This window comes from Amblyraja radiata, chromosome 5, assembly GCF_010909765.2.
Source record: "Amblyraja radiata isolate CabotCenter1 chromosome 5, sAmbRad1.1.pri, whole genome shotgun sequence".
NCBI lineage: Eukaryota > Metazoa > Chordata > Chondrichthyes > Rajiformes > Rajidae > Amblyraja > Amblyraja radiata.
Window position 1 is genome coordinate 51456524 of NC_045960.1, and position 13924 is coordinate 51470447.

At 39.4% G+C, this 13924-nt stretch overlaps 1 protein-coding gene across 1 annotated transcript in view; it reads right to left on the reverse strand.

Annotated features, from left to right (window-relative positions):
• trdn (triadin) overlaps positions 1-13924 on the reverse strand; it is a 353412-nt gene that overhangs the window by 109551 nt on the left and 229937 nt on the right. Inside the window, exons 37-41 of the mRNA XM_033022051.1 lie at positions 13585-13635; positions 12333-12383; positions 9597-9647; positions 2477-2527; positions 430-480 (exon numbers count right to left, since the gene is read on the reverse strand). Coding sequence (XP_032877942.1) covers positions 430-480; positions 2477-2527; positions 9597-9647; positions 12333-12383; positions 13585-13635 — 255 coding nt within the window. The remainder of the gene's footprint in view (positions 1-429; positions 481-2476; positions 2528-9596; positions 9648-12332; positions 12384-13584; positions 13636-13924) is intronic.

Sequence of the window (13924 nt, forward strand, 5' to 3'; positions counted from 1 at the left end):
TTGTTGTACCTTTATGTCTACCTCATAGGAGACCCCCAAACTATCTTTGATCGGACTTTACTCGACTTTATCTTACATTAACATTATTTATGTTATTCTCTTTATCATGTATCTGTACACTGTGGATTGTTCAATTGTAATCATGTATTGTCTTTTCGCTGAATGCTCAGCACGCAACAAAAGCTTTTCTTTGTACCTTGGTATACGTGACAATAAACTAAACTAAAATGGGTGGTGGAGGGAATTAAAGTTGAGGGACGTTGATCAAAGAAAGATAAAATAAGCAATTTGTTGTTATTATCTGATCTTACAGAGGTATAGGGCAGGCTTCATGCAGCAACTGGTCTTCACCTGCCCAACAGATCCATTTGTTCATAAACTTGAAATTTAGGAATTTTCTCTCCACATTTGCAAAATAAACCTAATTACCTTTCTCCTCTGGTTTGGTTGAAGGTTTTCTCTGCTTTTCTTTTTTAATTTCTGCAAAGGAAATGACTGATAAACCTTTAGAAATTATGCATGTAAGAATTAATTGTCTGACATATATTAAAGTCCTTCTCAATTTGATATCAATGACAATTTCTGGGCAAATGGACTTGAATAAGTTGAATAAGTTTAAGTTTATTGGCAAAAGGAGGCTACAGATTTTTGGTTATTGAGTAGAGCTACTACTCATGTAAATAAAACAGTTTTTATGTCTGGCTGTGGCAGCTTTGACAGTCTGGAGCTTTGACATGTTTGGTGGTCAGCAGTCGCCTAAAGAGTCGTACCTTTTTCTAGTCGCCGCTGGATTTTCAACATGTTGAAAATTTTCAGCAACCTGCTGCGACTGTGATAGGTGCCAGCAAGTCACCAAAAAATCTTGTAAATGGGTCAGGCCCTTAACAGTAAAATATCCCAAAGATCATTATCTAACAGAATCTGATATTAGGGCACAAAAATAAATACTAGGATAATAACCAAATAATTTGTTTAACTTGGTTTTAATGATCCTTTTAAAGAACATAGAGGTCAAGTAGCATGGAGGCTTATGGTTAGAATTCCGAGCTTTTAGCATGAAGCCCCCAGTCATTCATCGTGGTGCATGGCTACTTGCCATATTGGTCAAAGCCAGAAAACAATTGCTGTGTCTTAAACGGCCTTCAAGCTGGAGGTGTGTGCTAGCGGGCAGCTCACTTAGATGCCAATTCACAAAATTACCATCAGTTTGTTGGAAAACCAAACTAGTTCACTGATGAAGAGAGGAAACTTGTAATCCTCATGTAGTCTGCCCTATGAATAACTATGGGCTCTTTAAATCCTGCTCAGTTATAGGATAATTGGAAGCAACAAAAATTACAGGCAGTGTCCAGATCAGGTGTATAACTTTAAAAATTATTGGAATTCTTTATAATTACTCATCAAGGCAAGTTGAGTGTATTCCATCCCACTCCTGACTTATGTCTTGTAGATGGTAGAAAGGCATTGCGATGTCTGTAGCTGAGTGACTTGCTACAGGAAATCTATCTTCTCCATTGGTAACCTTTTGATTGATTATTATACCTGCCACTCCTTTGTGGTTTAGAGTGATTGTGGTCAATTAAAGATTTTCAGTTGACAGTTCTTTCTCTATTATTTGCTTATTCAAACAGCAAACCCACAACTCTACAGGAATAATTCTGAAAGGCTACATGAACAGAAGATTTTGGTGCATCTGTGTATATTTTTTTCAAGGCAATAGGCAGTAAGAGGAAACACTTTATAAACCACACTGAGTTTCACAAGCAGAGGCATGAAGTACAAAAGTGAAGAACATATGGTCAATTTTATAAAATACCGGACGACACATGTCAAGTATTGTGTCCACATCTGGCCACAATGACGTTCGAGCAGATGGAAGGGTTGGGGTGGGGTGGGGGAAGGGTGTGTGCAGAAAAAAACTGAACAGGTTGCTTACGATGAGATTCTTTCAGGAAAGTATGGGGATGTGGTATTACTGGACAAAAGATTGCGAGGAGATTTGATAAAGGTGTTCAGAATAAAGGGGGATCTGGACAGCATAGATAGAGAGAAATTGTTCCCATAGTGGAAGGTGGAGAATCAATGGTCACAACTTTATGGTGATTGGTAAAAGGTGATGGTGGATTTTATTCACACAGTGCTAACATGACTGTGAATAAACCTTGTTGAATGACCTTGATAACAGTTCTATTGATATATAATTCTAGTTAATGTACGAAGGAGGAACTGTAAGCAGAAACCTAAACCACATAAGCAGATGAATAAATGGAATACTATGACTCTTTTTCCACGTGTTCCTGGACACAGCTGGCTGGTTGGCCAAGTAAAAATAAGCAATTTATTATCATTTTCTGGTCTCACAGTATAGTATTGGCATTACACAGGAGCTGGTCATTTTCTGCCGAACAGATCCACTTGTTCATAAACTTGAAATTCAGAAATGTTCTATCCATAATTGCAAAATAAACCTAATTACCTTTCTCCTTTGGTTTGGTTGAAGGTTTTCCCTGCTTTTCTTTTTTAATTTCTGCAAAGAAAATGACTTTTAAACTTTTAGAAATTATGCATGTAAGAATTATTTGTCGGATAACATTAAATACCTTCTTAATTTGATATCTGGGCAATTAGGCCTGAACAAAAGTTAAACGTAATGAACAAGATATTGAACAATGCAATGAGAATGTATGGAAACTCTAACCTGTCACATAGTGTTATGAATCATATAGAATAAGCTGCACTTGAAGATTGCACCAGTAAAATATCCCAGAGATCATTATCTGACAGAATCTGATATCAAGGCACAAAAATAAATACTAGGAAAAATAATGATCTGTTTAAAGTAAATAAAGGTCGAGTGGCATGGAGGCTTTGGGATAGAATTCCCGAGCTTAGATCATGAATTCCCCAGGCATTCATCATGGTGCACGGCAACTGCATACAGCTTGGGCACAGATACGGCATAGACGGAGGAATTGGGAGTAGGGGATAGAGTCTTTACAGGAAGCAGGGTGAGAAGAAGTGTAGTCAAGATAGCTATGGGAGTCAGTGGGTTTGTAGTAGATGTCGGTCAGTAGTCTGTTACCTGCGATGGAGACGATGAGATCTAGAAACGATAGGGAGATGTCAGAAATGGTCCAGGTGAATTTGAGTGCCGGATGGAAATTAGTGGTGAAATGGATGAACTCAGTGAGTTCTGCATGGGTGCAGGAGATAGCATCAATGCAGTCGGCAATATAGCAGAGCATGTCAAGTATTGTGTCCAAACCTGGCCACCATGACCTTGGATGGGATGGAAGAGTTGTGCTGGGTGGAGAGGCAGAGGTTGAGCAGTAAAAAAATGAGCACATTTCAGGCGATGAGAATCTTTTGGGAAAGTCAGGGAAAACTGGTTTTGCTGATCAGAAGAGGTTTTGATAAAACTGTTCCGAATAAAGGAATGTCTCAACAGAGAGATATTGTTACTGTTGTGGAAGGGGAAGAATCAACAATCTTAAAATTAAAGTGATTGGGAAAAAGTGATGGGTGCAAAAGTATTTAATTCACACAATGAGTGATTGAATATGGGAATGCATTGCCTGACTAGGTGGAAGAAGCACCTTTAATCAAGGTTTTCATGAGGGAATTGGAATCAGGATTTGAGAGAAGTGAACTGCAGCACCATGGTATAACTGAGGTGTTGGACTAGCTACATTTCTCCTGCAGGTTGCCAGCACAGGCTTGAATGATAACAATTTAGTTTATATTAGTTTAGAGATAAGAAACAGCCCTTCAGCCCACCGAGCCCGCACCAACCAGCGATCCCCACACATTAGCACTATCCTCCACACACTAGGGACAATTTACACTTATACCAAGTATACAAACCCAAGCCAATTAACCTACAAACCTGTACGTCTTAGGAGTGTGGGAGGAAACTGAAGATCGTGGAGAAAATCCACGCGGTCATGGGGGGAACGTACAAACTCCATACAGACAGAACCTGTAGTCGGGATCGAACACACGTCTCCGGCGCTGCAAGCGCTATAGGACAGGAACTCTAACGCTGCTCCACCGTGCTGCCCCTTCCCATCCCAATTCTATCCCAGAACCTCACAAGCATAGGAAAAAATGGAATTCTAAGCAACTCTAATTCTAAGCAATTCTAAGCAACAAAAGAATAAGGGGTAGGCCATTTAGGACTGAGATGAGGGAAAAAATGTCACCCAGAGAGTTGTGAATCTATGGAATTATGTGCCACAGCAGGCAGTGAAAGAATGGGTCGACTGGGCTTGTATTCACTGGAATTTAGAAGGATGAGAGGGATTTTACAGAAACATCAAATTCTTAAAGGATTGGACAGGCTAGATGCAAGATAAAATGTTCCCGATGTTGGGGGAGTCCAGTAACAGGGGTCACGGTTTAAGAATAAAGGGAAAGCCATTTTGGACAGAGATGAGGAAAAACAATTTCAGCCAGAGAGTGGTAAATCTGGGGAATTCTCTGCCACAGAAGGCAGTGGAGACCAATTCACTGGATGTTTTCAAAAGAGAGTTAGATTTAGCTCTTAAGACTAAAGGAATCCAGGAATATGGGAAAAAGCAGGAATGGAGTACTGATTTTAGATGATCAGCCATGATCTTATTGAATGGCGGTGCTGGCTCGAAGGGCCGAATAGCCTACTACTGCACCTATTTTTCTATGTTTCTACGTAACTCTTCTTTTTCCATGTGTCCACGGACACATGGCTGACTGGTTGACCAAGAAAAAAGAAGCATTTCATTATGATGTTCTAGTTTATAGATAATAGATAATAGGCAATAGGTGCAGGAGTAGGCCATTCGGCCCTTTGAACCATGGTGTAAGGCATGTTTCATATAGCAGCTGGTCTTTTCTTGCCCATCAACCCCACGCTCATAAATTTCAAATTTACCTTTCTCCTTGGATTTGATTGAAGGTTTTCTCAGCTTTTCCTTTTTAGTTTCTACAAAGAATATGAATGGCAACGTTTTAAAAATTATGCATATGACAATTATTTGCCTGACAACATTGAAGTCCATCTTAATTTGACACCAATTATATTTTCAGGGCAATGAGTGATTGAATATAGGAATGCATTGCCTGACAAGGTGGAAGAAGCACCTTTAATCAAGGTTTTCATAGGGCAATCCCAGAACAAAAGTGAAATGTATTGAACAAAATAGAAAAATAATATATTTTGCAATGAGAATCTAACATTTCACAGAGTATTCTGAATCATACAGAACAAGTTGCACTTGAAGATTACGCAAGTAAAAGTAAACAACAGTAAAATATCCCAGAGATTATTATCTGACAGATTCTGATACCAAAACACAAAAATAAATACTAGGATAAATAACAAAATGTTTATTCAAATACTTGGTTTGAACAAACATTTTAAATAAAAAGAGAAATGTATTTAGTCAGTGGGTGGTGTATCTGTGGAATTCATTGCCACAGTGGACTGTGGAGGCCAAGTCAATGGATATTTTTAAGGTGGAGAATGACAGATTCTTGATTAGTACGGGTGTCAGGGGTTATGGGGAGGAGGCAGGAGTATTGGGTTGAGAGGGAAAGATAGATTCAATTCAATTCAATTCAACTTTGTTGTCATTGCACAGATACAAGTATGGGTACAACAAAATGCAGTTTAGCGTCAGTCCGTCGTAATAGTGCAATATAGAAATAAAAATACAGAATAAGCAAACAATGTGGACGGAGAGACTGGAGAAATCTATCGGTGGGACTCCGAGTTCAGCAATGTGATAGTGTTGTTGTAGAAGCTGTTCCTCATCCTACTAGTACGAGACCTGAGGCTCCTGTACCGCCTCCCTGATGGGAGGAGGGCAAACAGTCCATGGTTAGGGTGGGAGGGGTCTTTGATGATCTTCCCGGCCCGTCTCAGACACCGTTTTCGGTGGAGGGCATCCATGGCAGGGAGCGGGGCACCGATGATGTACTGAGCGGTTTTCACCACCCGTTGTAGTGCCTTACTGTCCGCTACGGTGCAACTGCTGTACCATACCGTGAAGCAGGTGGTCAGGATGCTTTCGATGGTACAGCGGTAAAAGTTGGTCAGGATCTGGGGGGACAGGTGAGCTTTCTTGAGCCTCCTCAGGAAGTAAAGGCGCTGCTGCGCCTTTTTGATCAGCTTGGAGGTGTTGAGGGACCAGGACAGATCCTCCAAGATGTGTACCCCGAGGAATTTGTAGTTGGAGACGCGCTCCACCTCAGTCCCGTTTATATGGATGGGGGCATGTCTGCCCCCTCTGTTCTTCCTGAAGTCAACAATAATTTCCTTCGTCTTCTTGGAGTTGAGGACGAGGTTATTGTTGGCACACCAGGTTGTCAGGTGCTGGACCTCCTCTCTGTAGGCTGACTCATCGTTGTCACTGATCAGTCCTACCACCGTGGTGTCGTCGGCAAATTTTATGATGGCATTGGAGCCATTCTTAGGGATGCAGTCATGGGTGAAGAGGGAGTAGAGGAGAGGGCTGAGCACACAGCCCTGTGGCACGCCGGTGTTCAGTGTTATAGTGGAGGAGGTGAGGTTGTTGACCCTAACAGACTGTGGTCTGTTGGTGAGGAAATCCAGTGTCCAATTGCAGAGGGAGGTGGAGATGCCAAGATCAGCCATGATTGAATGGTGGAGTAGACTTGATCGGCTGAATGGCCTAATTCTGCTCATATAACTTATGAATATTTATGAAAAGCAAGGTCTAGTGGCATGGAGGACCAGGAGAGGAATTCCAGAGGTTCGAACATAAATTCTCCAGGCATTCATTGTGGTGCATGGCAACTGCACATAGTACATGTTCTGCCTGCCAAATTAGTGAAACCAAGAAAACATTGTGTCCGGGGCTGTGACTGATGGTGTATAGTAATGCAGTGGTTCGCTTCTGCTAGAGTCCCGATTAAGAAATATGTTCAAATGTGGAGCTAAATGAGTAATCATAGTAATCATAAAATTACCCTTACTTTGTTTTAAACCCAACTGGTTCACTGATGTCTTGGTGCTTTTCATTTAGTACGGCTGTATGGTAACGCAAATGTCACTGTACCTTAACTGGTACATGTTACAATAAACTGACCTTGAAAACTTGAAACCTTGATATCCTCATGAAAATGAAACCTGTCATTATTGCATAATGAATAACTCCAGGCTCTTTAAATCCTGCTCAGTTCATGGATAATTGTGAAGTGGCAATAAATACATTTTACAGATCCTGTGAATAACTCTTAAAATTGTTAAATTTATAGGAATTATTTTTAATTAAAATTATTTTGATGCTCAGTCCCTCCCTAACTGTTTAAACTCTACCAGCACAATAAGTTTTTTCTAACTTCCAACCTCTGAAATTCTAGCCTTTTGTGCAGCCCCAGTTTTAATAATTGCACCATTAGAGTCTTGCCAACAGCTGCCAAAGCCCTTGTTCCCTGCTGACACCTCCAACCCATCTAGGAAGATGGGATTATGGTGAGAATACTGTAATTCTGCAACTGGATATAGAGAGACGGCAAATTAAGTGAGTGGGCAAATTAAATTTAATATGGGATAGCTGATATATTTTTAAGTCAGGCTGGTGTGTGACAGGGAGGGGAACCTACATGTAATGTTTTCATGCACCTGCTGCCTGTGTCATTCTTTGTGGAGGTAACATGCTCAAGGGTTCCTGTTGAAGTAACCTCGGAAGGTCGCTGTGGTACATTTTATAGGTGGTATACTGTGCTTGATAGTACTTACATATACTATGATGACTAGATAGCACACAACCAACTTTGTGTTCCAGTGATTCTCGGTACAAGTGACAAATTGAGTGTTTCTCAGTACATGTAACAATAAACCAACACTCATCCCATTACTTAGCGATTGGTGGTAGAAGGAATGAATGTTTATGGGGTGGGGTTGATCAATTGCCAGTTAAGCAGGCTGCTTTGTCTTATAGTAGATGGTACCAAGCACTAAGCAAGTCAGATGGAGTGTATTCCATCACACTCTTGACTTACGTCTTGTAAAGGGTGGAAGAAATAGAGGTCAGGAGTGAGTCACTTATTACAGGATACTTATCCTCTCCAATGGTAACCTTTTGATGTATTGTTGTATCAGCCACTCTTTTAGGTTTTGTCTTCAATTAAGGATATTCAGTTGACAGACCTTTCTCTATTATTTGCTTATTCAATCAGCAAACTAACAACTCTACAGGAAAAATTCTGAAAGGCTACATGAACAGTAGATTCGGGTGCATCTGTGTATATCTCTTTCAAGACAATAGGACAGTAGGAGGAAATACTTTATAAACCACACGGTCTGAGTTTCACAAGCAGAGGCATGAAGTATAAAGGTGAAGAACATATGGTCAACGTTATAAAGCACCATCTCAAGTATTGTGTCCACAGCTGGCCACAATGATGTTAGGACAGATGGAAGGGTTGGGCTGGGGTGGGGGAAGTGGATGTGCAGAAAGAAAACTGAACAGGTTTCTTATGATGCGAATCTTTTGGGAAAGTCAGGGAAAGTGGTATTACTGGGCAGAAGATTGCAATGAGATATGAAAAAGGTGTTCAGAATAAAGGATGTTCTGGACAACATAGATGGAGATAAATTGTTCCCATAGAGGAAGGTGGAGAATCAAAGATCACGAATTTAAGGTAATTAGGAAAAGATGATGGGTGCAAAAGGATATTATTCAAACAGTGAGTGATTAGATATGGGAAAGCATGATGATGAAAGAATGGGTCGACTGGGCGTATTCACTGGAATTTAGAAGGATGAGAGGGATCTTATAGAAACATAAAATTCTTAAAGGATTGGTCGGGCTAGATGCAAGAAAAATGTTCCCGATGTTGGGGGAGTCCAGAACCAGGGGTCATAGTTTAAGAATAAGAGGTAGACCATTTCGGACTGAGATGTGGAAAAACAATTTCAGCTAGAGTGGTGAATCTGTGGAATTCTCTGCCACAGAAGGTTGTGGAGGCCAATTCACTGGATGTTTTCAAGAGAGAGTTAGATTTAGCTCTCAGGGCTAAAGGAATCAAGGGATATGGGGAAAAAGCAGGAACAGGGTACTGATATTAGATGATCAACCATGATCATATTGAATGGTGGTGCTGGCACGAAGGGCCGACCGGCCTACTCCTGCACCTATTTTTGTATGTTTCTATTATCTGACAAGGTGGAAGAGGAAGATTTAATCAAAGCTTTCATAAGGGAATTGGAATCAGGATTTGAGAAAATAAACTGCAGCACTATGGAAGTTGTACTAGCTATATGTCTCCTGCAGGTTGCTAACATAGAGTTGAATTACCTTGATAACAGTTCTATTGATAGATAATTCTAGTTAATACATTAGCTGTAAGCAGAAACCTTAACCACATGAGCAGATGAATATATGGAATACTATAATTATTTTTCCACATGTTCCTGGACACGGCTAGCTCGTTGGCATAGTAAAAAGACGTAATGTATTATCATTTTCTAGTGTCATATTATAGTACTGGCTTTACGTAAGAGCTGGTAATTTCTGCCCAACAGCTCCACATATTCATAAAATTGAAATTCTGAAATTTTCTATCCACATTTGCAAAATAAACCTAATTACCTTTCTCCTTTGGTTTGGTTGAAGGTTTTCCCTGCTTTTCTTTTTTAATTTCTGCAAAGAAAATGGCTGGTAAACTTTTAGAAATTATGCATGTTAAGAATTATTTGTTGGACAACATTAAAGACCGGCACAGGTGGCACGGTGGCGCGGCTATAGAGTTGATGGCTCTTGCAGAACCGGAGACCCAGGTTCGATCTCGACTATGGATGCTGTCTGTACGGATAATCATACCCTTTTATTTGTTTATTCAAACAGCAACACAAAAAGTCTGCAGGAACAAATCTGAAAGCGTACAGGAGCAGAGAGCAGGCACATCCATGGATAGATCTTTCAAGGTGACAATGCAGGGAGAGGAGATTATTTTTAAACCTTACGGTATTCTAAATTTCCCAAGCAGAAGCAGAGAGTACAAAATTGCAGAAGGTTTGGTTAACTTTATAAAACACCAGGTTGGCAACAGTTTTGTATCCAGTTCAAGCCATTTGACCTTAGGAAGGATGGAAGGATCTGGGAGAGAGGAGTGTTGTAGAAAGAAAACGTGCGCATGTTTCTATGGATGAAAATCTTTTGGGAAAGGCTGGAAAAGTTGTGATTGTCGTTGTAAAATCAAAGAAGAACAGGAAGAGATCTGATATTCAGAATAAAGGAAGGTCTGGACAAAGAAGATTAAGATGATTTGCTCCCATGGTGGAAGATGGAAATTCAAAGATCATAGATTCAGGTGATTGGGAAAAGGTGATTGGGAAAAGGTGATTTTTTTCACACAATGAGTAATTAGATAAGGGAATGTACAGCATGACAAACTGGGTGAAGCAGATTTATTTGTGGCTTTTAAAAGGGAAGTGGAATACGGATTTGAGAGAAATAAACAGCAGCACTAAAGAAAAATAGCCGAGTAGTCAGAGGAGCTGAATTTCTCATACAGTTTGCTAGCATGGCCATAATACCAGCTCTGTTGCTAAATCATTCTAGTTAATGTACTAAAGATGAACTATAAGCAGAGATCTGAACTACTGTACATAAACAGAGGAATAAATGGAATACGAGGCAACACTACTTCTCTTGTGTATTGCTGGATACATGGCTGGCTGGAAGGGCAAGAAAGAAAAAGCATTTAATTTTGATGTTCTGGTCTCATTGTCTTGGGCAGGGTTCATGTAGCAGTTAGTCGTTTCTTGCCCATCAAATCCGAATGTTCATCAACTTAAAATTTACGAATGTTGTTTCCACAATTGCATAATAAACTTTATTACCTTTCTCCTTTGGTTTGGTTGAAGGCTTTTTCTGCTTTTCTTTTTCAATTTCTATAAGGAAAATGGTTGGTAATGTTTTACAAATTTTGCAAATAACAGTAATTCATCTGAAATCAATTATTTGATATAAATTAATCCACATCTTAATTTAATAGCAATGGCATTTTCAGGCCACTTTGGACTAATCTAAAGTGAATACATATTTAACAAAATGGAAAACAAATATTAAATTGTGCAAAAAGAAGATTGTGAGGAGATTTGATAGCTGTTTTCAGAATAAAGGAATGTCTGGACAGAGAAGATAAGGAGAGGTTCTTCCCATAGTGGAAGGTGGGGAATCAAAGATCATAGCCTTAAGATGACTGGGAAAAGATGATGGGAGCAAAAGTATTTTTATCACAGTGAGTGAGTGATTATATATGGGAATGCATTGCTTGACAAGATGGTAGAGGTAGGTTTATTTGAGACTTTCATAAGGTAATTGGAATCAGGATCTGAGAGAAGTAAACTGCAGCGCCAAAGGAAAATAGCTGAGGAGTCAGACGAGCTGCATTTCTCCTGCAGGTTGATAGCACAGAGTTGAAAGGCCTTAATAACAATTCTATTGACAGATTATTCTAGTTAAAGAGGAACTATAAGCAAAAAATTTAGAAGGATGAGAGGGATCTTATAGAAACATAAAATTCTTAAAGGATTGGTCGGGCTAGATGCAAGAAAAATGTTCCCGATGTTGGGGGAGTCCAGAACCAGGGGTCATAGTTTAAGAATAAGAGGTAGACCATTTCGGACTGAGATGTGGAAAAACAATTTCAGCTAGAGTGGTGAATCTGTGGAATTCTCTGCCACAGAAGGTTGTGGAGGCCAATTCACTGGATGTTTTCAAGAGAGTTAGATTTAGCTCTCAGGGCTAAAGGAATCAAGGGATATGGGGAAAAAGCAGGAACAGGGTACTGATATTAGATGATCAACCATGATCATATTGAATGGTGGTGCTGGCACGAAGGGCCGACCGGCCTACTCCTGCACCTATTTTTGTATGTTTCTATTATCTGACAAGGTGGAAGAGGAAGATTTAATCAAAGCTTTCATAAGGGAATTGGAATCAGGATTTGAGAAAATAAACTGCAGCACTATGGAAGTTGTACTAGCTATATGTCTCCTGCAGGTTGCTAACATAGAGTTGAATTACCTTGATAACAGTTCTATTGAAAGATAATTCTAGTTAATACATTAGCTGTAAGCAGAAACCTTAACCACATGAGCAGATGAATATATGGAATACTATAATTATTTTTCCACATGTTCCTGGACACGGCTAGCTCGTTGGCATAGTAAAAAGACGTAATGTATTATCATTTTCTAGTCTCATATTATAGTACTGGCTTTACGTAAGAGCTGGTAATGTCTGCCCAACAGCTCCACATATTCATAAAATTGAAATTCTGAAATTTTCTATCCACATTTGCAAAATAAACCTAATTACCTTTCTCCTTTGGTTTGGTTGAAGGTTTTCCCTGCTTTTCTTTTTTAATTTCTGCAAAGAAAATGGCTGGTAAACTTTTAGAAATTATGCATGTTAAGAATTATTTGTTGGACAACATTAAAGACCGGCACAGGTGGCACGGTGGCGCGGCTATAGAGTTGATGGCTCTTGCAGAACCGGAGACCCAGGTTCGATCTCGACTATGGGTGCTGTCTGTACGGATAATCATACCCTTTTATTTGTTTATTCAAACAGCAACACAAAAAGTCTGCAGGAACAAATCTGAAAGCGTACAGGAGCAGAGAGCAGGCACATCCATGGATAGATCTTTCAAGGTGACAATGCAGGGAGAGGAGATTATTTTTAAACCTTACGGTATTCTAAATTTCCCAAGCAGAAGCAGAGAGTACAAAATTGCAGAAGGTTTGGTTAACTTTATAAAACACCAGGTTGGCAACAGTTTTGTATCCAGTTCAAGCCATTTGACCTTAGGAAGGATTGAAGGATCTGGGAGAGAGGAGTGTTGTAGAAAGAAAATGTGCGCATGTTTCTATGGATGAAAATCTTTTGGGAAAGGCTGGAAAAGTTGTGATTGTCGTTGTAAAATCAAAGAAGAACAGGAAGAGATCTGATATTCAGAATAAAGGAAGGTCTGGACAAAGAAGATTAAGATGATTTGCTCCCATGGTGGAAGATGGAAATTCAAAGATCATAGATTCAGGTGATTGGGAAAAGGTGATTGGGAAAAGGTGATTTTTTTCACACAATGAGCAATTAGATAAGGGAATGTACTGCATGACAAACTGGGTGAAGCAGATTTATTTGTGGCTTTTAAAAGGGAAGTGGAATAAGGATTTGAGAGAAATAAACAGCAGCACTAAAGAAAAATAGCCGAGTAGTCAGAGGAGCTGAATTTCTCATACAGTTTGCTAGCATGGCCATAATACCAGCTCTGTTGCTAAATCATTCTAGTTAATGTACTAAAGATGAACTATAAGCAGAGATCTGAACTACTGTACATAAACAGAGGAATAAATGGAATACGAGGCAACACATCTTCTCTTATGTATTGCTGGATACATGGCTGGCTGGAAGGGCAAGAAAGAAAAAGCATTTAATTTTGATGTTCGGTCTCATTGTCTTGGGCAGGGTTCATGTAGCAGTTAGTCATTTCTTGCCCATCAAATCCGAATGTTCATCAACTTAAAATTTACGAATGTTGTTTCCACAATTGCATAATAAACTTTATTACCTTTCTCCTTTGGTTTGGTTGAAGGTTTTTTCTGCTTTTCTTTTTCAATTTCTATAAGGAAAATAGTTGGTAATGTTTTACAAATTTTGCAAATAACAGTAATTCATCTGAAATCAATTATTTGATATAAATTAATCCACGTCTTAATTTAATAGCAATGGCATTTTCAGGCCACTTTGGACTAATCTAAAGTGAATACATATTTAACAAAATGGAAAACAAATATTAAATTGTGCAAAAAGAAGATTGTGAGGAGATTTGATAGCTGTTTTCAGAATAAAGGAATGTCTGGACAGAGAAGATAAGGAGAGGTTCTTCCCATAGTGGAAGGTGGGGAATC